We start from the raw sequence: 21,751 nt of genomic DNA on the forward strand, positions 1-21,751 counted from the left end.
TGCAGCCCACAGACCATCGTGAGGAGGCGGATAAAGTCTACTCCGTGGCCCTCACCTTCTGGATACTTGTAGAGGCCCGTGATGTCCACACGAGAGTCACTGCCCACTGCCTTGGTACTGATGCACCTGCCAATCTTCTTCGTGTCTGAGTACACGCGCTCCCGCCTCTGGTCCTCATGCCATAGCCACGTGATGTAGTCTGCATTGACCTCAGCAAAGACGAAGGGGCCATCGTGGGCTAGGTGGACATCACCCTCGCGGATGGCGGTGACTGAGGCAGGGCCGCACTGGAACATGCCTGGGCAGGAGGAGGAGCATGAGCAGCGTGCTACCAAGGGGGTCTGGGTCCACCCAACCATCCCTACCTTCACTCTCCTCTTGGGGTGTGGCATCCAAAACCTGCCAGCCATCATAGGATGGGCCCAGGTCCTGTCGTGCAAACCAGCTTTCATTCCAGACATGGAAATTCCTGCCAGAGACACGAGCGTAAGGCAGCTGTGTGGATGCAGAGGCCCAGAGGAGGGAAGTCCCTACTGCAGACCAGCCAGGGCTTTAGCTCATAGACCACTCATCTGCTCCGATGGACACATATCACATTTGTGTATGCATGATTGTGTATGCATGCTTGTGTGCACACATACCACAACCTGCTTCCAAGATACCAGAACTCTAACTGTAGGTAAGACCAAAGACCTTGCCCTCACGCAGCTCATGCTGTCTCTGGTTAGTGTAGTCAGGCTGGTCTGTAATTCCCTACATACACCAGGCTGAACTCAGACTCCAGATCTTCCTTCCTGAGACCCCTGAGCGCTAGAATGACAAACATGTGTTGCCGTGCCAGGTAAAAAGTCAGGGCATCATAGTAGCAATTGGTGTGTGTGTGTCTTTATGTATATGTATGTGTGAGTGTCGTTTATGTGTACATGTGTGTAGTTGTGTGTATGTATAAAGTGTGTGTTTATATGTGTGTATGTGTGTGTTTCTGTGTTCCTATATCTGCATGCTTGCACATTTGTGTGTGTTTATGCCCTTGTGTGTATGAGGGCTTGTATGTTGGTGTATATTTGTATGTATATCTGTGTGCTTCCATGTTTGTGGGGTTTTTTGGGGGTGTGCTTATGTATCTTCTTACTCGTATGTTGGTGTATGTTTCTGTGTGATTGCATGATGTATGTATATGTGTGTCTGAGTGTATTTATGTGCATGTGTGTCTCCGTGTGCAAATGTATGTAAGATGTGCATATGTGTGTATATCCTTGCGTACATATGTATGTGTTTTATGTTGATGAAGGGGACAGAGAGGAAGACAGGGAGCCTGAAATACTATAATAAATAGTGTGTAGAAAATGAGGGGCTTGCACCAGAGAATGGCTGCTAGAAATCTACTCTAGCTAGGTAAATGACATCTAGGATGAGGCCTATGTTCTAATGAATTAACCAGAGAAAGACCGAAGGGAATAGTATTCTGGATAGGAGGAACAGTATATACAAAGGTCAGGAGGCAGGAAATTGTGCTCAGGAAATGTGTAAGTGTGTTGGGTATGAGGAACAGGAGGGTAGGTAGGTTGCAGGCTGTGCAGACACTGTGCAGGCCCTGGCGAGGAAGTCTTGACTATTTTCAACTTCCTGTGCTCACAGTGAGAATACGAGATTAGGAACCGTGGTGTTACTTGCGCAAGGCTACATAGGAAGTAAGCAGCGGAGGGAAACCAGATTCCTGCTTTAACTGAGCTGGTGTAAGGGGGCAGTAAAATCCTTTGGGGAGGTCACTCTCATTGAAAGATGCACCAATAAACACCTGGGGCTGGAGGGAGGTGACCGCATCAGGAAGAAAGGTTTGTATGAGGAGAGGAGAGAAGGATCCAGTATTCAGGACTGGACCGGGCAGCTCCTGACCCCGATCTAGTGGCCCAGGACCTACCACATACTGTCTTCTGTCAGGTCCTCCAAGGTCCGGCCAAAGGTGTCCACATATTTGTCCACACTCAGATTGCCATCAGTGTCATGGGCTGAGTTGAAGTTGGACACCACCCTGGTGGCGATCCCCAGGCACCTGAGGACTGTGGAGCAGAAGGTCAGAGGGAGGTGCCCAGCTTGCTGCAGGCTGCTCTGCCTCTCTTGCCTCGGCCCCTAGTCTCTCCGCCGTGGCTCCCCTGTCTCAGAACCACCAAGCCCTCTGGGGTCTCTCAGAGGACTTTTCTGGAGATACTCCTGTCACCCTCATCTGGGTTGGCAGGCTCGGATCCACGCAGCAATGCCATGTACCTTTCTGAGAGGATTCCAGGACCACAGCACTGACCCATGACACCCCATGAGATGGAGGCAGAAGGAGGAGTTATACCAAATAAACGAACTGTTAGTTTTCTCTCTTCTTTAACCAGGTTTCCATGTCTTCTTCATTAATGAGAACCGATTGAGGCATATGTAAATCTATGCAAACACATGAAGATCAAGGGGCATATGTGCTGATGAGCGCTTTCCTCTCCATACCTGTGCACATGACTCCAGCAAAGACCCAGCACTGGCCGTATTTGACTGGCTTGTATCTGCTCTTGAACCACTTCTGCAGGATGGCCACACTGCCACGCCAGTTCAGTGGGCTGGTGCCACCGCCATATTTGCCCTGCCACTGGCCTTGTACCACACCTCGGTCATTGTTGCTGTTCACCTGAGCAGAGAAGGCATGAGTCAATCACTGGGCGGCCATGCCCACTTTCACTGTAAAATTATTTTCAAATGTTGGGATCCCAAGTCAATGAGTCACTCTTTGCCTTTAAGTTGACTGAAAATGAGGATACTCTCTCTGCTTTCTTAAAATACCTTTGTGTGTGTGTGTGTGGTGTGTGTGTGTGTGTGTGTGTGTGTGTGTGTGTGTGTCTAGAATGTAGAGCACATGATTAGCATGCAAGAGGCCCGGGATTTGATCTCAAACACCTCCCCAAACTAAATAAATCCCATTTTTGTACTACTTATAACTTCCAATTATCTTCAATTTGGACAGTCTGTTGTCAAAAGTCATCTACGATTTGGGAGCATTTCTTGCTTTAAATAGCCATTTGTTAGTTAAATTTGGGACTATCAGTGATACTGTAATCACAGTGGCAGTCTGGAGCCTGTTGAACGCTACTGTGTGTCAGGCGCTGTCCCAAGGAGTTTACGTCTAGAGGGCTAACTTGTTTTAAGTCTACAGCGTAAAGTCTTTTATCCTCCTGCCTCCTCCACCAGAGAAAAGTGAAATGCCAAGGGATTAGGGGACCTGCCCAGCTCGATTAGCAAAGGGGTGATCCACGAATTCGGGACTTGGACTTGCAGCCAGAGTGGCTGTCACTGGACTGCAGTGTGCCAGGTCTGGGATCCTCTACTGGTGTTGACTCTCTGACCTCCATCATCGCTCTGAGGTCTTGGGGGGGGGAACTGAGGGCATCGGAGAAATACACCTTTACTTTTAGAATCTCATGACATTGACACCTGCACAGGGTCGAGGCTGCCATTAATAACAGACCAGAGGACCAGGAAAGCTGCGGTGAGATTGTGTCTACTAGAAAGGACAGGGAAGCTACACCCATGATACCGCAATAGTATGGTGGCCTAAACAGGACCCGAACTAGTATAACCCCCATAGATATGCTAACATAGAAGGGGGAAATCTCACGGGGCCCCACCTTTAGACAAAGAACTCTAGACAACTAGGGAATGATGAGACTGGGAGAAATGGTTTCCCCAGGGAGGAGCGCCCTAATCTGTTATACAGTACCAAGTGGTCAGTCCTAAAATCACACACACAAGACACACTAAACAGACTAAGCAGGTTGAGTAGTGATATCTAATAAAGATTGCCTGAAGATCAGAGTGCAGAGCTAAGTCACTGGTTATCCATAGAGGCCAGGGAATGGTGGTGCACACCTTTAATCCCAGCGCTTGGGAGACGGAGGCAGACTGATCTCTATGAATTCAAGGCCACCCTGGGCTACACAAGATTGAATCTGTCTAAAAAAGAAACAGAGCTCACACAAAGGTGATCCCAGTACTTGGGATTTCATGCCTGGGCAGAGAGAGGAATATAAGGCCGGAGGAGACAGGAGCTCAGAGCAGTGTGAGGTTTCATAGACGGAGCTTTCAGTCTGAGGTTTTGTGGAGACAGGATCGCTCCCTTTCGGTCTAATGATTCGGTAGAGGTGAAAGGTCTCTCTAGTGCCTGGCTCCTTTATTTCTCTGATCTTCAGCATTTACCCTGATATCTGACTCCAGGTTTTTTTTTTATTAATAAGACCAATTAGAATTCATGCAACAAGGTTGTCTTTTGTATATTTAAATATTATACATTTTAGCTTTACATACACACAAACACACACACTAACAGTGGAAGAAAAAGAGGTCATGCTTTTGAGGGACAGAAAGGGTAATGTTACATCGGATGGATTGGAGGGCAGAAAGGGAAGGGGTATAATAATATAATTGTATTTTAATTAAAGAAGTGAAAAATAGTAGGCTCTCTTCCAGCCTTCTGAGGCATGTGGTTTCTCGCTTATGACCAGTTAAAGTAGGCACTCCTTCCCTAGAGCAGTGGGGTTTGGGCCTGTACCTTTTGCCTGAAATGTCCTGAGACTGCTTTGATCACAGAAGTGAGACCACTGGCCAGACCCACCAGCCTGGAGGCCTGACTGGGAAGTTCAGGAGCATGGCATGGGCAGGAAACAGAGAGCTACCAGCTACCAGAGCTAAAGGCCCGAGATAGATGACTCTAGCCAACAGCCTTGGGGATCCACAGCCATTCAAGAATCCCCAGCAGAAGCATCCAGGAGCTGGGCAAGCCAGTCTCAGGGTGTCCTGCCAAATCCTTGACCTACAGAATTGAATGTAACACAGGGTTTGATAGTGTGGACTTTGGGTGCGGTTCATCATGCAGCAATACGGAAACCTAGAAGTGACTTGGTGAGATTCTTAAGGTTCGGTGCTGGGGCTAGTTTGGGGTATCCTTGAAGGAAAGCTATATAAGGATGGTAGTGGCCTCCTTACCATAGCACTGATGATCCTGGTGACATAGACTGGGTCATGGCGGCGGGAAACATCGGTGGCCGGGTCATCCTGGTGGCTAGGACTTCGGTCCAGGATGGAGAGGCAGATGTTCAGGATGTCCTCTTCAAACTACTCCCAGAGAAGCTACACTCAGAGGCCAGAGTCTTATCCACCCTCCAGACCCTCCCACAGCCCCACCTGATCTGCTGCTGGTGTTTGCGTCAGTTGGCATCAGCTGCCGCTGGGGACATTAAAATCCTTCTGCAAAGGGTCATCTGGGTACCAGGAGTTCACTTTCCCATGATTCCCCGTGATGGTCCTTGAGCCACATACCTACCTGACACACTCCTTTACCTCACATGTTTCATGTATGTTTGGATCAGCTGATAACATTTAAGAGCTAGGACTTTTTATTCAAATTTTCCCTGACAGTCTGAAAGTTTTAACAATGCTGGGCTCCCGTGCAGGAAGAGGCTGTGGCTAAGGGCAGTAACTCTCTAGATGGACCCTAAACTGGGTGTCATAAGTGACCAGTCCCTGAGCCCAGCTTTTGACCCCCAGCCTGTCCTTAGTCAGGCAGTCAAGTCCCATGTGGCACCTGGAGCCTACACAGGAAGAGTCCTTTAGTAGACTCTACACTCCCTTGATTTCTACCCCTAGTTGCTTGGGATGCTCCCCGCCCTGCCCATCTGGGTCTTGCCTACCTATGAGGACCCTAACCTAACCCGTATGTGGTTCCTTTTACCTTCTGAGCTGCCCCCATTTCCTTCCCCCATTGTCACTGGCCTTGTAGCTATAGTCAGCCCTGTGTGGGTAGGTTCTGTATCCTTGTATCTGAATCGGATATATGTATGTTTTTTTCCCCTTGCCATTCCTTGAACAACGCAGCATAACTATTTAGCATTTCCACTGGTTTGGCATTAGGAGTGACTTAGAGAGAGACAGAACACACACAGCTCAGGCCCCACACAAATCTGTCTCTTAGAGAAGGGACTTGAGCATCTGTGGGTTGTGGTGTCTGCAGTGGGTACCAGCACCCGTTCTCTAAGGACGTGGACGGGCTCTCAGAGCACAGACCCACACCAACAGTGGCAGCATGACTTGGGAACTTGTTTAAAATGCAGATTCCTAGTCCTGGCCCTACAGCTGCTGAAGTCAGATTCTCCAGGAACCCAGCTACTGCGGTTTTAGGAGCTCTCCTATGACGCTGATACACGGTCTTGCTTGAGAACCACTGATTTAAGCTACTTGTCTCTCCACACAGAGCTGGCTTCTAATTCTAAACTGTATCCAAAGCAACTTCCACCTTTCCAAGGGTCCAGGACAGGCCTTGGCACAGGGGCGGTATCTGAGTGAACGAATGAATGAATGGATTCACCTGCTGTAAGAGTCAGCTGGGCTTGCCCTTCCTAAGGAAGAGGTGGGGAGACAGAAGTCTCCCAGGCTGCCTTACCACCCAGCCCTGGTCCACCCCCTCTGGTTGTGCCCCTGAAGACCTGCCCGTAGTTCCAGCCCTGGGCCCGGATGTGCTTCTCCACGCCTCGGAAGATGATGCCACTGTCGTTAAGCACGTACTCCTGCCTCTCCTCCTCTGAGTCCAGAAACACGTGGTCCTCTGAAAAGCAATCAGCAGGCCCCAGGTGGGTGGAGCTTCGTCCCTATTGGCCCGGGAAGGGCTTAGCAAGATAGGAGAGCCTGGAGGCGGACTAGTCAGGGAAAGTTGCTCGCTGGCTCCATTCATCTCTCTGATAAGACATCTTTTCTGAGTGTTCCCGCCCCTCCTGCCCTTCCCCCTCCCCCCAAAGCAGGACCTAATCCCTTGAATCCTGATACGGTAGATATCCCACCTTGATGCCAACGGCAGCCTTATATTTTCTAAAAATTAATAAGGTCCTGATCCTAGCTACCCCTGCCGAGGCCTTGTCTTGTGACTATATGTTGCAGGACTAGCCGGATGAATTCCCAGCACATCTACAGGAGTCAAGCACTGTTATTATTCCCACCGTGCAGGTATGGAACCGGCCTCATGGAGGGATGCAGCTTAGAATTGCGCCTTCCCCTCACCCCCCGCACATGCATGTTCTTACCCACTTTTGAGCGTCTCCTACTTTTCTCAGGCCTCCTTTGACCTCCTGGCCTCTCACATGAGAAGCCTCTGTCTTCCGGCCCTTCCTACAGGTTCTGTTGTCACGCCTGATAGTGTGTGTCTACTACCTGGTCCCAGCTCTTGGTTTTTGTCTTCCTATCCCTTATCTTGCTTCCAAGGCTCCCGACCCCACAGATAGACCTGCCTCTGAGGATGGCTTCCAGGGGACCCTTGGTCTCAGTTACAGCAGTTCCTACCTGGACACCAGGGATTGAACAGGAGAATAAACTGGCCCAGCTTGCGGTCACTGTGTTTCCGGCGGGAAGAGGCTCTGGCACTCAGCGTGTATCGGCCAATGACTGCATTGGAAGGGCTCGCGAGGGTGACGGTGACAGTATTCTCCGTCTGTTCCTCTTTTGCAGCTGTCCAGGTGTCACCCATTTCTATCTCTGCAGTCTGGAATATGGCTTTGGTGTGGAGAGCCTCAGACGCTTGGGGTCCTGGCAGGGAGGAGAAGGGATCTAGAGACCCAGCCTCTTAAAAATGTTGCTTTAGAGAAACAGAACGCGATCGGCCTAGAAGCCCAGAGTTTATACCCCAAATGCTGGAATGCTTTAAAGGGAAGGACGGGGCAAGTCCCCCGCTACGGGAGAGAGGGCAGGGGGACAGTGGACCGCTCTCAGCTTCCCTCACTCCCAACTATCCCGTGGGCAAAGAGAAAGTGACAGCTGACCTCTTATCTGCTTGGAAAAAGGAAGAAGAATTTGGGCTCTGAAAGTCACTGAGTATTTTCCACGTCCTTTACATATAGAGAACTCTGGAAAGGTCACCTCTCCCAGCTGGCTGCTGTGTGTCTGTGGTGTTTTTCACCTTTCCCTTGGGAACTGCGGTTAGAAGCCCTTGGGACTCAGCCCACTTCCCAGGCTTTTGTTTCCTTCCAAACCCCGGGCGACTCACTGAAGAATCTCAGATGACTGGTCATAAAATCAGTAGTCTGTGAACCACTAGGGGTACCAGCAAGACCAGTTACCTGTCTCCACAGTGAAGATGAGGGCCTCCTCGCTGTCCAGGGCTCTGCTTAGACCCAGGGTGAGGCAGAATAGCTGGCCTCTTCGAACCACCAGCTCTGGGCAAGGGTAATCTTGGGTGTGGTGGGCAGCACCATTTTCTGAATGCTGCCAGTCCACCTTGGTGACTCGGACCCCTGAGCAGGGAGAGGAGAGAAGTGAGGCCAAGCTTCTGAGGCTACTTCATCCATCCCCGGTTCTGTCTCCCATCAGTGCTGGTCCATTTATTTATGACATACCATTGGTTCTTGTTATCAACATGATTTAAATTCTGTAAAGTTCTTAGGCCTCGAGTCCCAGTAGAGGCAGGCAGATCTCTACGAGTTTGAACCAGCCAGAGCTGTATGATGAGGCCTTGCCTCAAAAAACAACAAAAACAAAAAAACCAGAAAACAAAAAACAAAACCCCTAGCCCCAAATGAACTAAAAACAAACAAAAAACTCATATAAACAAAATGCAAAACTATGAAAGTTGAAACTAGAAAGCAGTTTCTTGTTCAGATTCACCTGAGAATATGGATGTACTACCTCAGCCTTTTTCCCCCTATTTTCTGGAGGTTTGTGAATAGCTAAGAAAGTGCCAAGAAAATTGATTATAGAGTTAAAATGAATTTGAGCAAGTAGGCTAATTCCTATCTACAGAGTAGACCAATGCCGAGGATTGGTGACATATTCTTTGCATCAGCTTGGTGTCTGGGTGCCGAAATAGATTGGTGAACAAGAAAGACATGGTGTGGTCTTTGGTGATGGCATGGTGAAGCTCAATGCTCACTCATGGGCAGGGCCTCTGAGTCAGCTACAATGGCCAGAGCTTGACTTGACTATCTATTGGATGAGCTACTTTCTTTTCGAACTGTCTATATCTTAGATTCCAGTAGAATGGGAAAAATGATGCCATCGGGGAGGTTGTGAGGACACCTTCTTGTCATTTAAGTCACTCAAAACACGAGAAATAAATATTCATCATTATGTTCCAAATGAGCAGGTGCATCACCTGAAGAGCTGAGTCCACACTGGGCTAATTACTGTTTAGATACCCTCTGTCAGGAGCACAAGGGCTGAAAGGACAATGGCAGAAGGACCTGGTGAAGTCTACAGAGTGACAAACAAGATCTCCTTGGGAAGGGTGGCACTAGGGCTAAGTCTTCAATTGGTGGGCCTGTCCAGGGGAGAGAAGAAGGATGAATCTGACCTTAATCCCAGAATCCTCACGCTTTGTCTATTTGAGGTCCTGTAGTTTCGGTGTTGCCTGTCATACTGGGTACTGGGGACCCTACAGTCTACAGTGCTTCTGACATTTAAGGAAGCTGCTGTGAGGGTAGATTGTCACCAGCAACAGGCCACCGAAACTTGGAGGGAGACAAGGAATGGACTGTGGTACTCAGAAATCCACGGGTGCTGTTGTACTAGTACATTGCTTCTTGTATCTCCCGACCTTCTTCTTGCCTACCACAAGGGGAACAGTCCTCTTCTGCCAAACATACTTGTCACCAAGTTGTTATGGTCAGGCACAGGTAGGGCCAAACTGAATCTTCTGAAACACGCACTAAAAATAAACCCTCCCTCCTTTAGGTCAGATATTTGGTTAATAATACACACATTGTTGGAGCTTTCCAAAATGTTCTGCTATGGATAAGTGACATTGCTTGAGTTGAATTCGGCCTCCACCACACCCCACAGGAGTAAGTCCACATTTGTAGCTAATAACTCCATGGTACTTTACATGTTGCCTGACCAGAATGCCTTGTATTCTGATAAAGCTGTGATAAGCATTCATATAATGAACTATGTTGAACTAAAATCTGCTGCGGAATGATCCTTTTGTACACTGTGAAGATGTGTTGCTCTCATTGTTAATAAAAAAAAAAACCTGGCCAATGGCTAGGCAGGATTTTCAGGGAAGAGAGAATGCTGGGAAGAAGGGCGGAGTCTTAGGAGTTATGAGGAGATGCCACGAAACACAGAGCGAGCAGGATGGGGAGTATGTACATGGAGTTCCTTATGGGCGTGATCACACATCAGCTGGGCTGTACTTGTCTGAAAACCTGTTTGGGGCTGGAGGACCCGCTTCCAGGGGTGCTTGACTCACAAGGTTGGAGAAGTGGATCTAAGTCGAGAACTTCAGTTCTCCACGTGGGACTCTCCCTGTGCCTACCTGTCCCAAGACTGGGGACACCTGGTTTCCCTCCAGGAAAGTGATCTAAGAGACCAAGGAGGAAGCTGCAAAACCTTTTATGTTGTGACCTAAGAGGCCTCACTCTGCTGTCACCACATGTTCTATTAGTTATGGCAGTTACAAAGGTCTGCCCAGATTCAAAGAGAGGAAACATTCTCCCTCTTGAAGAAAATGTGTCACTCATATTTTTGAAAAGACCATAGAAAGTAAGAAAGGCAATGATATATGAAACTCAAATAATATTGTTATGGGTTAGATATAAAATGCCCACTCCCAAATGTGCTGGGGCTTTGTCCCCAGGTGCTGGTGCTATTTTGGAAGATCCTTGAAGCCTTAGGAAGTGAGTTTTAGGTAGAGGACATAGGCCACTCACTGGGTGAGGTGTGAGTCCTTGAGAAATATTGTCCTTCTTGTGTCTGTTTCCTGTCTTCATGGGGATAAAATCCTCCTCTGCCACATGCTTGGCACCATGATTTTTTTGCCCAAATGAATGTAGCTAAGTGACCATGCCCTAAAACTGCTAAAGCTGTCAATCCAGATGAATCTTTATCCCTTTACGTTACTCTCCCTAGCATTTTGTCATGGCAACAAGAAATGTACTGATACGAATATCTTTAAATAGTTATTTTCTGCCTAAAGGTACCTGGGATCTCACCTCTATTTTATTTGGTGTATACATCAGACACAGTAATTGTGGGCGGAGACACAGAATAGGTTTTATTTAGAAAGACTTCCTATAAAAAAGTAGTTTTCTAAGTCCTTTATAAATGTTGTCTTCTTTGATCTCCATTAACCATTTGAGGGATGTTTGTCTCAACTTTACGAATGGAAACAGGAAGAAAGTCACAGAACTTTGCAAGCAGTGGAGCTTGGGCACTTGCACTTGAGTCTGTACTTGCATGGAGCCCCTAAACTCTGCTACCTTTACTTCCACCGGCCCAGAAGTCCCAGACTCTAAAATACAAGAGGAATCTGCATCATGGTCATTATAGCAGGTTTGGCAAGGGTCATGATTGGAAGAAGACAGGAGTGGTGATTTGGGCGAGAAATGCCCCTCATGGTTTCATTTAAGCTCTTGGTGGCCAGTTGGTGGCACTGCTTAGGAAGTATTAGGTAGTCCAGTTGTGCTGGAATAATATGTCACTGGGGACAGACTTTGAGATTAAAAGCCTTGATCCACTTCGTGATCACTGTCTCTGATTCAGGCTTGTGTTTGAAGACGTGAGCTCTCGGCTTCCTGCTCTGGCTGCCATGCTTGCTGCTTGCTGCCGTGCTCCCCTGGCATGACAGACTTAGTTCCTTCTGGAACTAAGAGTCACATAAACTCGTCTATAAGGTGTTTTTGGCAATGGTGTCTTTTATCACAGCCACAGGAAAGTAACGAACACAAAGTAACTAAAGCAGAAGTCGGCACCAGAGAGTGGGCTGCCGCTGTGAAGAGAGTGTGGAAGTCTTTGGAACTTTAGGCTAGAAAAGCAGCAGAATGTGGCAAGCAGAGCTTCCTCTGTTCTAGCAGGAGCCCTGAAGACAGTGGACTGTGGAGGCTTAGCTCAGGAGCTTTCAGAAGAAAGTGAAGGTTTTTAGCAGTAGTTGGGCTAGAGGCCGTTCTTGGGATAGAGTCTGGCTGCCTTCTGTCTATAACCTGAGAACTTGCCTGAAGCTAAATTAAAAGCAAAGGACTAATTTCATCGCTGGAGGAAATTTTAAGACTGCCGGATGTTGCATCTGTGGTATGGTGATCGTTGATAACCATTATGCAAATCGATAACCATTAAGCAAATCTACAATGAAAAGAGCAGGTGGGCCAAAGCGAAATACAAAATGCACAGTGGGGAGAGTAGAAGACCACTAGGAGGCTTAACGTGACAGCCAAGGTGTGCGCCAGAAGAGAGGCTGTGATTGGTAGGAGAGCCGCACAGTTAAGGAGAGGTCTGCTCTGCGCTGGAATAAAGGGAAGGGTGCCCTCAGGGAAGGACCCCACTCAGCTAAGCTTCCAGCTCGTGGAGGAGCACAAGCAGTCCTCTTTGCCCAGAAAGGAACCAGACAAAAAAGGTTGGTGCTGATGTGACCCGAGGGGATCAGGGTTGATCCCATACTGGAGCCAGACTTGGCAGTGTTGTCCGCATGGTGCTGGGTTTATGGGCATAAAGGATGGAAAAGTAGAGAGGTTGTGGATTATTCTTCTGTAGTTTCAGAGAGCTGCTAAGGCCGACGGCATACGGCAGGGGAGTCCCTGCATGTGAGTGGAAGAGGCCCTCAGAGGTCACCGTGTGAAGCTGTGAAAATGAAGCTTGGATTGCACTGGAGAGCAAAGGTTTTGGGGATGTCAGATCCATGGGGTATCTCTCTGTAAGAGCTGCATACAGGAAGTGGAACCAGCTCGAGAGAGAGAGAGAGAGAGAGAGAGAGAGAGAGAGAGAGAGAGAGAGAGAGAGAGAGAGAGAGAGAGAGAGAGAGAGGTGTTCTCTGCAGAAAAGCCAGAAGGGTGGAGTCATACAAGCCCTTTGATGATGGCATGGAGCTCCTGGAGTTGATGTTTTCCTCGCTGGGTTCTGATCTTGCTTTGGTCCAGTGTTTCTGTACTGTGTACCCATTCTACCCTGTTGGAATGGTAATGTATATCCTATGCTATTATATGTTGGAAGTATGTAATTTGCTTTTTTTATTTTACAGGAGGTTACAATTAAAAGATTGCCTGAGTCTCAGAAAGAGACTTTGGGCCTTTAAACAGGCTCGAGACTGTGGAAGACTGTGGGGGAATTTTAAAGTTAGATCAAACACATTTTGCATTCTGATGTGGCCACAAACCTCTGGGGACCAGGGAGTGGAGTGTGGTTGTCTGAATGAGAAATGTCCTCCAAGATCGAGGTATTTGAGCACTTGGTCCCTAGCTGGTGGCACTGTTGAAGAGGTTTAGGAGGTGTGGCCTTGTTTGTAAAAGTGTGTCACTGGGGATGGGCTTTGCTATGCTCTCGGAAGCCTCACACACTTTTAGTTTCCTCTCTTCCTTGTGCTCTGGTTTGAGATGAGCTCTCGGCTGGCTCCCTGCTCTGGGTGCCATGCCTCTGCTTGCTGCCATGCCTGGTCTCTGGAACAGTAAGTCAAGTAAACTCTTCCTTGTATACATTGCTTTTGGTCATGGCATTTATAATAGCAGCAGAGAAATAACCAGCACAGCAGGTAATGATGCTTTCCTTTTTAAAGAGTCTAGTTTCTTTTTTTCTTAGCTCAAGGTCCATTTTATTAGAGTTTTAAAGAAAAATAACAGGACAGGCGAGTTATAAATCTCGGCAGTGCTGGGAAGACAGAGTTGGAGAGGAGGAGGAGGAGGGAAGCCATGCTTCCTCAGTTAGGGTCCTAGGAAGCAGGCACATTAGGCAATGGACATTGAAAGCCACTGTAGAAAGAGGCAGGGTTCTTCAGAGAAACAGAAAGAAGGTCCAAAGGAGACTCTGATCCCCCAAATTTCAAAAGGCAGCCCGAATCTCTAGAAGTGAGCTCAGCCTGGACTATAGGAGGATTTCTGGGGGTTAGACAGAAGCCAGCATTTCTCAGGAACTTGTGAAGCTGGTTCCCCTCTACCGAAAGGAAGGGACAATGGCTACCTATGTGTACCAACATATACAAAGTGCATGCTGGCCTCCAGCCTCACAAGTACCTGTTACACATTGCTGAGCCCTCATCAGTCTCCTGGTCCTTTTTACCTCCCCTCACCTGAACTCCCTCCAGCTCATGGACTTCTGTCCTCCAGCTGCTCATTCTCCTTATAACCCTGCTATTTTCAACATCTGACCACACCCCCCTCTGCTTGCTTTCCCCTCCCCCTTTTCTCCCTCATCCTGCTCTCTCCTGCCTATCTGTGAGAAGGATGCAGATGCCTCAGAAGGTGACAAGAGCTGGTGTGATCTGGGACAAAGAAAGAGGAACCCAGCCCAGATTCCCATGACCCTCACCAAATCTCACCCCCTTTTACCCACCCTGGGCCATGACAGGGCTGAGATAATTACCTCCCAATAACCTTATCTCCCACTCCTGGGATGAGTCAGGACCACTGTATCATTACACTTGAATCTCAGAACCATCTCTCTCGTGGCTTCCTAGACTAGGGTCAAGCTTCTGCAGCTGACCTACCACCTACTTTTCTTCCTTCCTTCCCTCCTCCTATTCTCCCTTTCTCTCTGAGTGTTTCATGCCATCCAGGATTCCCTCAAATTCACCATGTAGCTCAGGATGATCTTGAATTTTTTTTAAAATTATAGTTTTTAAATTTTTTTGAGATTATAATATTATAGCATTTTCCCCAATTTCCATCCTCCATGTTCATATACCCCTTGCTCTTTTAAATTCATGGCCTCTGTCTTTAATTGTTACACACACACACACACACACACACACACACACACACACACACGCACACATGCATGCACGCACACACACTCCTAAATACATAAATATATAACCAGCTCAGTCTACATAACATTATTTGTAGGCAAACTTTGTTTTTTTTTAAACAATTATTTATTTATTATGTATACAATATTCTGTCTGTGTGTATGCCTGCAGGCCAGAAGAGGGCACCAGACCCTGTTATAGATGGTTGTGAGCCACCATGTGGTTGCTGGGAATTGAACTCAGGACCTTTGGAAGAGCAGGCAATGCTCTTAACCTCTGAGCCATCTCTCCAGCCCCTGTAGGCAAACTTTGAACTTTATTCTTACTTCTGCATCCTAAGTGCCAGCAAAGGCACCTGTCATTAATCCTAGCTCCCTCAGCTGAATTTCTTTAAAAAATATTTTATTATGCATGTTTCTATACTTGCATGATGTGTGTAGGCATATATGTGCATGCATAATGAATGTATGTGTGTGTGTGCACTCATACACACATGGGAGCGTAGTATACGTGTAGAGATCAGAGGACAATTTTGTGGAGTTAGTTCTCTCCTTGCACCTTTACACGGGTTCTGGGAATTGAACTCAGTTTTCCAGGCTTGCACAGTAAGCACCTTCATTGCCTGCACCCGTTGAGCTATCTCACTGGTCTTCTGCGAATTCTTGCAGCTCTTGAAGAGGTAGCTTACCCACCTAGACACACCAGCAAGCTCCTCTTGCTAAGCTAATGTTGTCATTCTTTCAGCTTCTCTCCATTCCCTCTCCAATGCGGCTCTTTCTTTTATGCCTTGGTGGTTCTGCAGGGATATTAGCCTAGAAACCGTGACCTGCCATCTCGTTCCAGCTTTATCCCTCTGTACAGTCCAGGAGGTCCCGGTCCCCATCTCTCTATGATCTGCCCTTGGAGATGCCCCTGAGGTGACCCAAGTCATCCAGACCCATTGGCATCATACCCTCCTGCCTTGCCATCTGTGAACTGATGGTCAGGACTCTGTGAGCTGGGAGGTGGGGGGAAAGCCACCGTTACGGTGATTACATCCAATTCTATCCCAACTGGTGTCTCCCTAGTTGAGGGAACAGTAAGACCAAAAGCACGGAGGAAGGAATCTTACACACAGAGCAGCGTAAAGGAGGAAGCAGATACATACGTAGGTCACAGTTGTCAAGAAACTCAGTGACACTTCCCCTGTACCCCAGCTCAGATCCTGCTCTCTGAAATGAACGCTTCTGTTCCTAACCTATGTTCAAGGGTGTTTCACACTTGTTTGCTCTATGTTTCTCTCCTCTGTACTACAAGCTCCACGAAGCTCAGCCCTGGTTCCTATCCTCTCTGGCCCCCGAGAGTTTGAGTTAGGGCTTGGGACCTCACAGACGCTCAATGAATTTTAGGTAAGGGGTGAACCTCTCTCTCTGCCCCTTGGATGGGGTATGATAAGGAATATAATGCTTACCAGCCATCTGGGGCTACCCTTGGTGGACCAGACCCCCCCATCATGCTTATCCGGTACCCTCCACTCAAGCAGTCCTCTGCTGATCCTGTCATTCTGCCTAACTTCTTACTTTTGCAAAACCAAGGAACAAGCAGCAGGGTATCTATGTAGGCCCTGATAAGATTAGCAGACCTGCTGCTGAGTCCTGGTGGGACTTGGGCAAGCTGTTCCCTCTGTTCTGAGCTTCAATGATTCTATCTGTGAAATGACCCAGAAGGACCTTATGGTTTGGGAAGTCTGTGGCTAGCTGCTGAAACAAGTACCTCTGGTCCCCAACTGTTCCTTTTGGTCTTCTAATCAGCGTGCAGATATGAAAATGGCTACCCAGCTCCTTGCCAGGTTCCAGGGAGGGGCTAGGGCAGGTAATACCTAATCTGGAACTTCTCTGGTTGACAGAACTTAACGCCTGAGGACAGCGTGGAGGGCATATTACCAGTTCCTAAGCCTTCTCCCTTAGGGAAATGCAGGGTGAGCCTTCAATCCTAGGCTCAGAACCCACAGAGGCTCTGGGCCAAAGGCTGTGCCCATCAGGCAGAGAGAAAGGAGGGCCTAGTGTATGTACCATGTGAACCCCATAGATACCCGTCCTCCCCAAGGCTCTCCTACTTCCTCTTTCTCACTCACTGTCTCTTCCTGGTCTTCCTTTGCGTTTTTGTCAGGCACTAACATAAGCTCAGATGTACACAGCTGAGTTCCAATATAGGTTGTGCTCCTTGTGGACCGTGGGAACTGGAGCAAGTGAGTGAACTCCGTCTCCTGGTGGGAACAGTTCGCTGATGATTCCTGCTGTGGAGTATTAGAGGATTAAATAAAATGATCCACAGTAGTCAGAACATGACCTGACACATACTAGGAACTCAGCAAATACATTGTTAATCACGTTACTACCATCAGTATGTACACACTAGCTCCTGGCTGCCACTCCAGTGTTCTGTCAGTTAATGCCATTCTGACTCATGTGCTCACTGTCTCCGTGGCCCTGTGAAAATCGTTGGGCCCCTCTGAGGTTCAGATGCCCTTCCCTGGGAAGTGGAGGTTATAATGCCTTCCTCCTATGGTTTTCAGAAGCACTGAGTAAGGTAGACAATGACCAACTGTACCAGTTAGACAAGGAGATTTTGAGGGTGGAAGGGGAAGCATTAACAAACACTGTAGAACAGCAGGCTCCCACCAGAGGGGATGACGTCCCTGTGAATGGGGCACTTAGTTCCAGAGCCACAGTTAGGGGCTCATGGGGGTGGGGGGGTTAAAATTGTCATCTCCTTTCCGAAACCGCTCCCCCTCTCTCTGCCCCCCCCTCCTCTGTGTGCACACTCTGCTCTTCATTTCATTCTCTCTTCTTCAGCTCTGGCTGAGGCTACTGCCCCGCCAGCCTTGGAACAATTTGTAGCTCATCCTATTCGATCCGTTCTGTTGCTATGGAGACACCGAGGCTCACGGTGAGCAAGGGACTTCTCTGTTTGAGCGAGTGTCAACATGCCATTCCTCCAGCTCCAGGGACAAGAGTTCTAGACACAGTCCATTGCACTCCAGGTTACTCTCAGTTTGGCCCTCGCCCACTCCTGGTCCTGCCAGCCTCACTCCCTCCTCTTCTGGCTTACGTATTTATCAGCTGCCCCTGAAGATCAGCGTAACAAGAAGCCCAGCGTATAGAAGGTTATGTCCCACTCGCTCCCTTGCTCCCTGCCATGATCTCCACACCTACCCTTGATTCTCACACTTTTCTTCCACATCTCAGTGACATCACAGAGCTATGTGACAATTCTCTGTCCCAGCCTGACATGGCACCTAGTGAGACTGAGCATAAAAACCCTACTGAAGCTGGTCATGTCATCCAGACTTGGGCCTCGGTATAATTGTTTTTTAATGGGCCCCATTATGGCTCTGCCCTGAGCATGCATCATGAGCACCTGAGCTCCATCACTAAATGATTAATGGGGAGTTGTCCAAGGCCTTCCTGGAGCTGCTGCTTCATCTCCCTTTCCTTCCTGGTCCTTTGGAAGCCAGCGTCTCTCATTCAAGTCGATAGTGACCCATCAGCTTCAACCAATGGTTTCTAAGAGCCAGTCCCACAGGGAGTATGTCACCATCTCTTAGAAGTTCTGAACTGAAATTATTGTCATTCATTGATGGCAAAAGGGTCTCGTTGCATTTGCTAATACCGATCAACTGCTAGTAACACTGAAGAGCCATGCTGAAGAGAATTCTGGGACCATATCCAGGCTCTGTCAGAAAGAGCTCTGGGACCGACCAGTGATATCTGTCTGAACAGGACAGGAGGGAGGGTCCTTTTTGTAATGGACAGATTCTCTATCAGGCTCTGGTGTCCCATTTACCTAGGATCCAAGGAGGAAGAAGCTAGGAGAACCCAGAAAGCATGGGAAATTGAATCCAATGCAACATTCACTTTGTATGCTGGGCATATTGGCTCCGGCATTTCATTTTATTTGTGGGTATGTGTATGACGTGTGCCTGTATGTTTGCGCTTGTTGTATGAATCCCGGCACATACATTGGAGGACAAAGTGCATCTTCAGATGTCAGTCCTCACCGTCTGCATTGTTGGGGACAGGGTCCACTTGTCTGCTGCTGTACACACCGGGCTGGCTGGCCCACGAGCCTCTGGGGATTCTCCTGTCCTCACCTCCATCTCATTGTAGACGGTTGGGATTACAAATGTGTGCCACTCTCCCTGGCTTCACACACCTACTGGGGATTTGAACTCAGATGCTTACGCTTGCACAGCAGGCCTTTACTTGCTAAGCCATCTTCCCAGATCCTGACCCCAATATTTTACAGATGGAGACTAGTGGTCCCGCAACAAAATAGTCACAGATCTGACACTGGTGTTCCACACATTGGCTTTGTTCTTCCTCGGCAATAAAGTTTGGCTTTGCTAAATCAATGCTTACAGAAACAATGTGAAGGTCGTGAAAAAAAAAATCTAACCCAGAGAGAAACAAAGCCAGCTCTCTCTACATCAGCACTGGATGGGGAAGCAGCCTCAACTTAGGAAACAGCACCTTCTAGGAGCCAGGCAGGCATGACTGTCCACTAATGCTGTCTTCTACCATGAAGAAATATGAAGTTAAAATATGACAGGGAGCTGGGCGGTGGTGGCGCACGCCTTTAGTCTCAGCACTCAGGAGGCAAAGGTAGACAGATCTCTGTGAGTTTGAGGCCAGTCTGGTCGACAAGAGCTAGTTCCAGGACAGGCTCCAAAGCTACAGAGAAACCCTGTCTCCAAAAGCAGAAACCAAACCAAACCAAAACGACAAAGAAAAGTCACCTGCATTTGAAAGAATAAAACTAAATAAGAGTTGATTGACACATTTTTTTCTATGATGCTGAAGAGTGGGAAATAGCAGGTGTAAAACTGAGAACATCCCTTAGAGACCTCCGACTGCAGGTTCCTGGTTCTGCTGGCTGGATTCTCACTGGATTTCAACACCTAACAGGGTTTGCTGTTTTTATTCCCTGTGTTGGAGCTGTGCTGTGGGGAGCTGTGGGAACCCATTTCCTGAGTCTACTGTCTTTTAGGCCCAGGCCAGCTATTGTGTGTCAGCACAAAGTTCCCTGGGTCCCTTCCTAGCAGGCCTGTGAAGTTGTTTGCATTATAACTCCCATGGTTCAGATGAGGCACCAAGGGGAAATCTCCTTGCAGAGGCCATACAATTCTTTTCACCTCAGAGATAATTGCTCTTGCCCTCAAGTACATGGGTTCAAATTGGGAGAGGATGTGGCTCATGAGGTTCCTCATGAGGCTTCTTTCTATGTCCCAACTATGTCCAGGAATGTCTCTGAATCTGCATAGTGTGTGTGTGTGTGTGTGTGTGTGTGTGTGTGTGTGTGTGTGTAGATGTGAGTCCTTCCCTCTAGTTTCAGTTCCTGCCTCCTCCATCAAAGCATATGGAGCAGGTCTTACCCTAGCTGAGCCTTGGCAGTGATTCACAGGGTGGTTTGGGTCTAGCTATTCCATCTCGTGATGACTATGAGAGAGTACCTTGTGGACTAACCAAATCCAAAATCTTAACAAGAAATGATCAAAGCTTGATCCCAATCAGCACCCCTCCCGCCCCACATGTGTAAAAGCTCCTCTGGGGGACACCCATCGCCTGGGGTCCCCAGCCACTGCTCACTCACCTGCCATGCAGCAGCCAGATGTACGCCTCGTCTCTGTGCAGCAGTGTGTCGAGTGTCAGGATTGTGTGCCAGAATCTCCAGTCAGATCCACGTTAATGAAGAACATCACAGGGCACTCCTAGGCAGCGAAGTCAGAGCTCAGAAGAGGCGTGGCCTCCTCACCCCAGCAATGACATCCCTGAGACACATAATCACCCCATAATTGCTTTGGTTTGCACCTAGAAGGTGTCCTGCGTGGGAGTGGCTCCAACCAAGATGCCTTTGAAACATGGAGGTGAAGGCTGCACTACAGGAGGAACAGGCCCAGGAAGGTCACAAGATGAACGAGGAGTGAACCGGGAGAACGGGAGGGAGGTAATGGTTACCATAGTCAGCCATTCTTACCACTCACGGCCCTCAGAAGAACCCGGGAGCTCAGAGTCACTCAAAGGCACGTGATAGTAAAGCTGCAGGGTCCAGACCAGAGTCCAGGAGTCATGGTGTCCGGTCCAGGCTTTCTCTTCTTTTTCAGGCAAGATGAGAAGAGACCTGGGACCACAGCTACCCTCTAGGTCCAGAGGCACGAGCCTGAAATTTTACAGGGACAGCATCCAGCGCTCTGCACTCTCCGCGGCACCTGCGCACGCACCGGGTACAGGGTCTCGCTTCTGCTGAGGAGCCCTGAGCTCTGGAGGGACAGCCTTGAACCCACACAGCCTGGCCTGAAGCTCAGGTCCTCTCCATCCTTGAGTCTTAGCCAAGGGAGTACACTCTTCCATTGTTAGTAGGGCTCCTTGTTAGTAAGGGGTTATTAAGATAACCAGCAGGCAGAGACAAATGCTTTGGAAGCTGGACTCAACTGTTCCTCCCCAGCACAAACTATGTGCTTTCCCCACCATCGGGAATCTGGGAGTTGGGGGTGTTCCTCTAGTGAGTCTATCTAATATTCGTTCTCTAGGAGAGGTCTGAGCTTTGAGGGAGAAGACAGAGTCGCGAACATCTGGAATACCTACCTGTGAAGAGTCTTGCATGGTTTTGGACTTCTTGTAAGGCTTCCCTAACACAGCTCACCTGCTGGGAGAAGGGGGCAGTGACCTGGATTCTTGGGAGGATGTAAATATGAAGGGAAAAGTTTATTACTTGCTTAAAAGCCAAGGCTGATCTGCTGATTCTCTGAGATGACCCCAGCCTGAGTCTTGCACGGCTGTGGCTTCTGGCAAACTTCCTCCCCTCCCGGAACCTTAGGGGGATCTCTAGCTGTAAACAGAATGGACAGTATTAGTTTTAGGGCCGTTCTAGCTCAAAGGTTCTGAACCCCCAGAACCCCGCCATTCTAGCCCTCTGGATTTTTATGTGCAATTAAATAGAGGAATTTTATTTTTATAGAAGCTGGTCGGGAAGTTT

At 48.4% G+C, this 21,751-nt stretch overlaps 1 protein-coding gene across 1 annotated transcript in view; it reads right to left on the reverse strand.

Annotated features, from left to right (window-relative positions):
- Tgm6 (transglutaminase 6) overlaps nucleotides 1–21,126 on the reverse strand; it is a 29,332-nt gene extending 8,206 nt beyond the window's left edge. Inside the window, exons 1-10 of the mRNA XM_042055136.1 lie at nucleotides 20,948–21,126; nucleotides 16,359–16,579; nucleotides 8,133–8,306; nucleotides 7,360–7,602; nucleotides 6,513–6,631; nucleotides 5,017–5,145; nucleotides 2,491–2,668; nucleotides 1,922–2,060; nucleotides 366–469; nucleotides 56–298 (exon numbers count right to left, since the gene is read on the reverse strand). Coding sequence (XP_041911070.1) covers nucleotides 56–298; nucleotides 366–469; nucleotides 1,922–2,060; nucleotides 2,491–2,668; nucleotides 5,017–5,145; nucleotides 6,513–6,631; nucleotides 7,360–7,602; nucleotides 8,133–8,306; nucleotides 16,359–16,579; nucleotides 20,948–21,126 — 1,729 coding nt within the window. The remainder of the gene's footprint in view (nucleotides 1–55; nucleotides 299–365; nucleotides 470–1,921; nucleotides 2,061–2,490; nucleotides 2,669–5,016; nucleotides 5,146–6,512; nucleotides 6,632–7,359; nucleotides 7,603–8,132; nucleotides 8,307–16,358; nucleotides 16,580–20,947) is intronic.
- Between the last annotated feature and the right edge of the window lie 625 nt (nucleotides 21,127–21,751).

The sequence above is a fragment of the Arvicola amphibius genome, chromosome 5 (genome assembly GCF_903992535.2).
Source record: "Arvicola amphibius chromosome 5, mArvAmp1.2, whole genome shotgun sequence".
NCBI classification, from domain to species: domain Eukaryota; kingdom Metazoa; phylum Chordata; class Mammalia; order Rodentia; family Cricetidae; genus Arvicola; species Arvicola amphibius.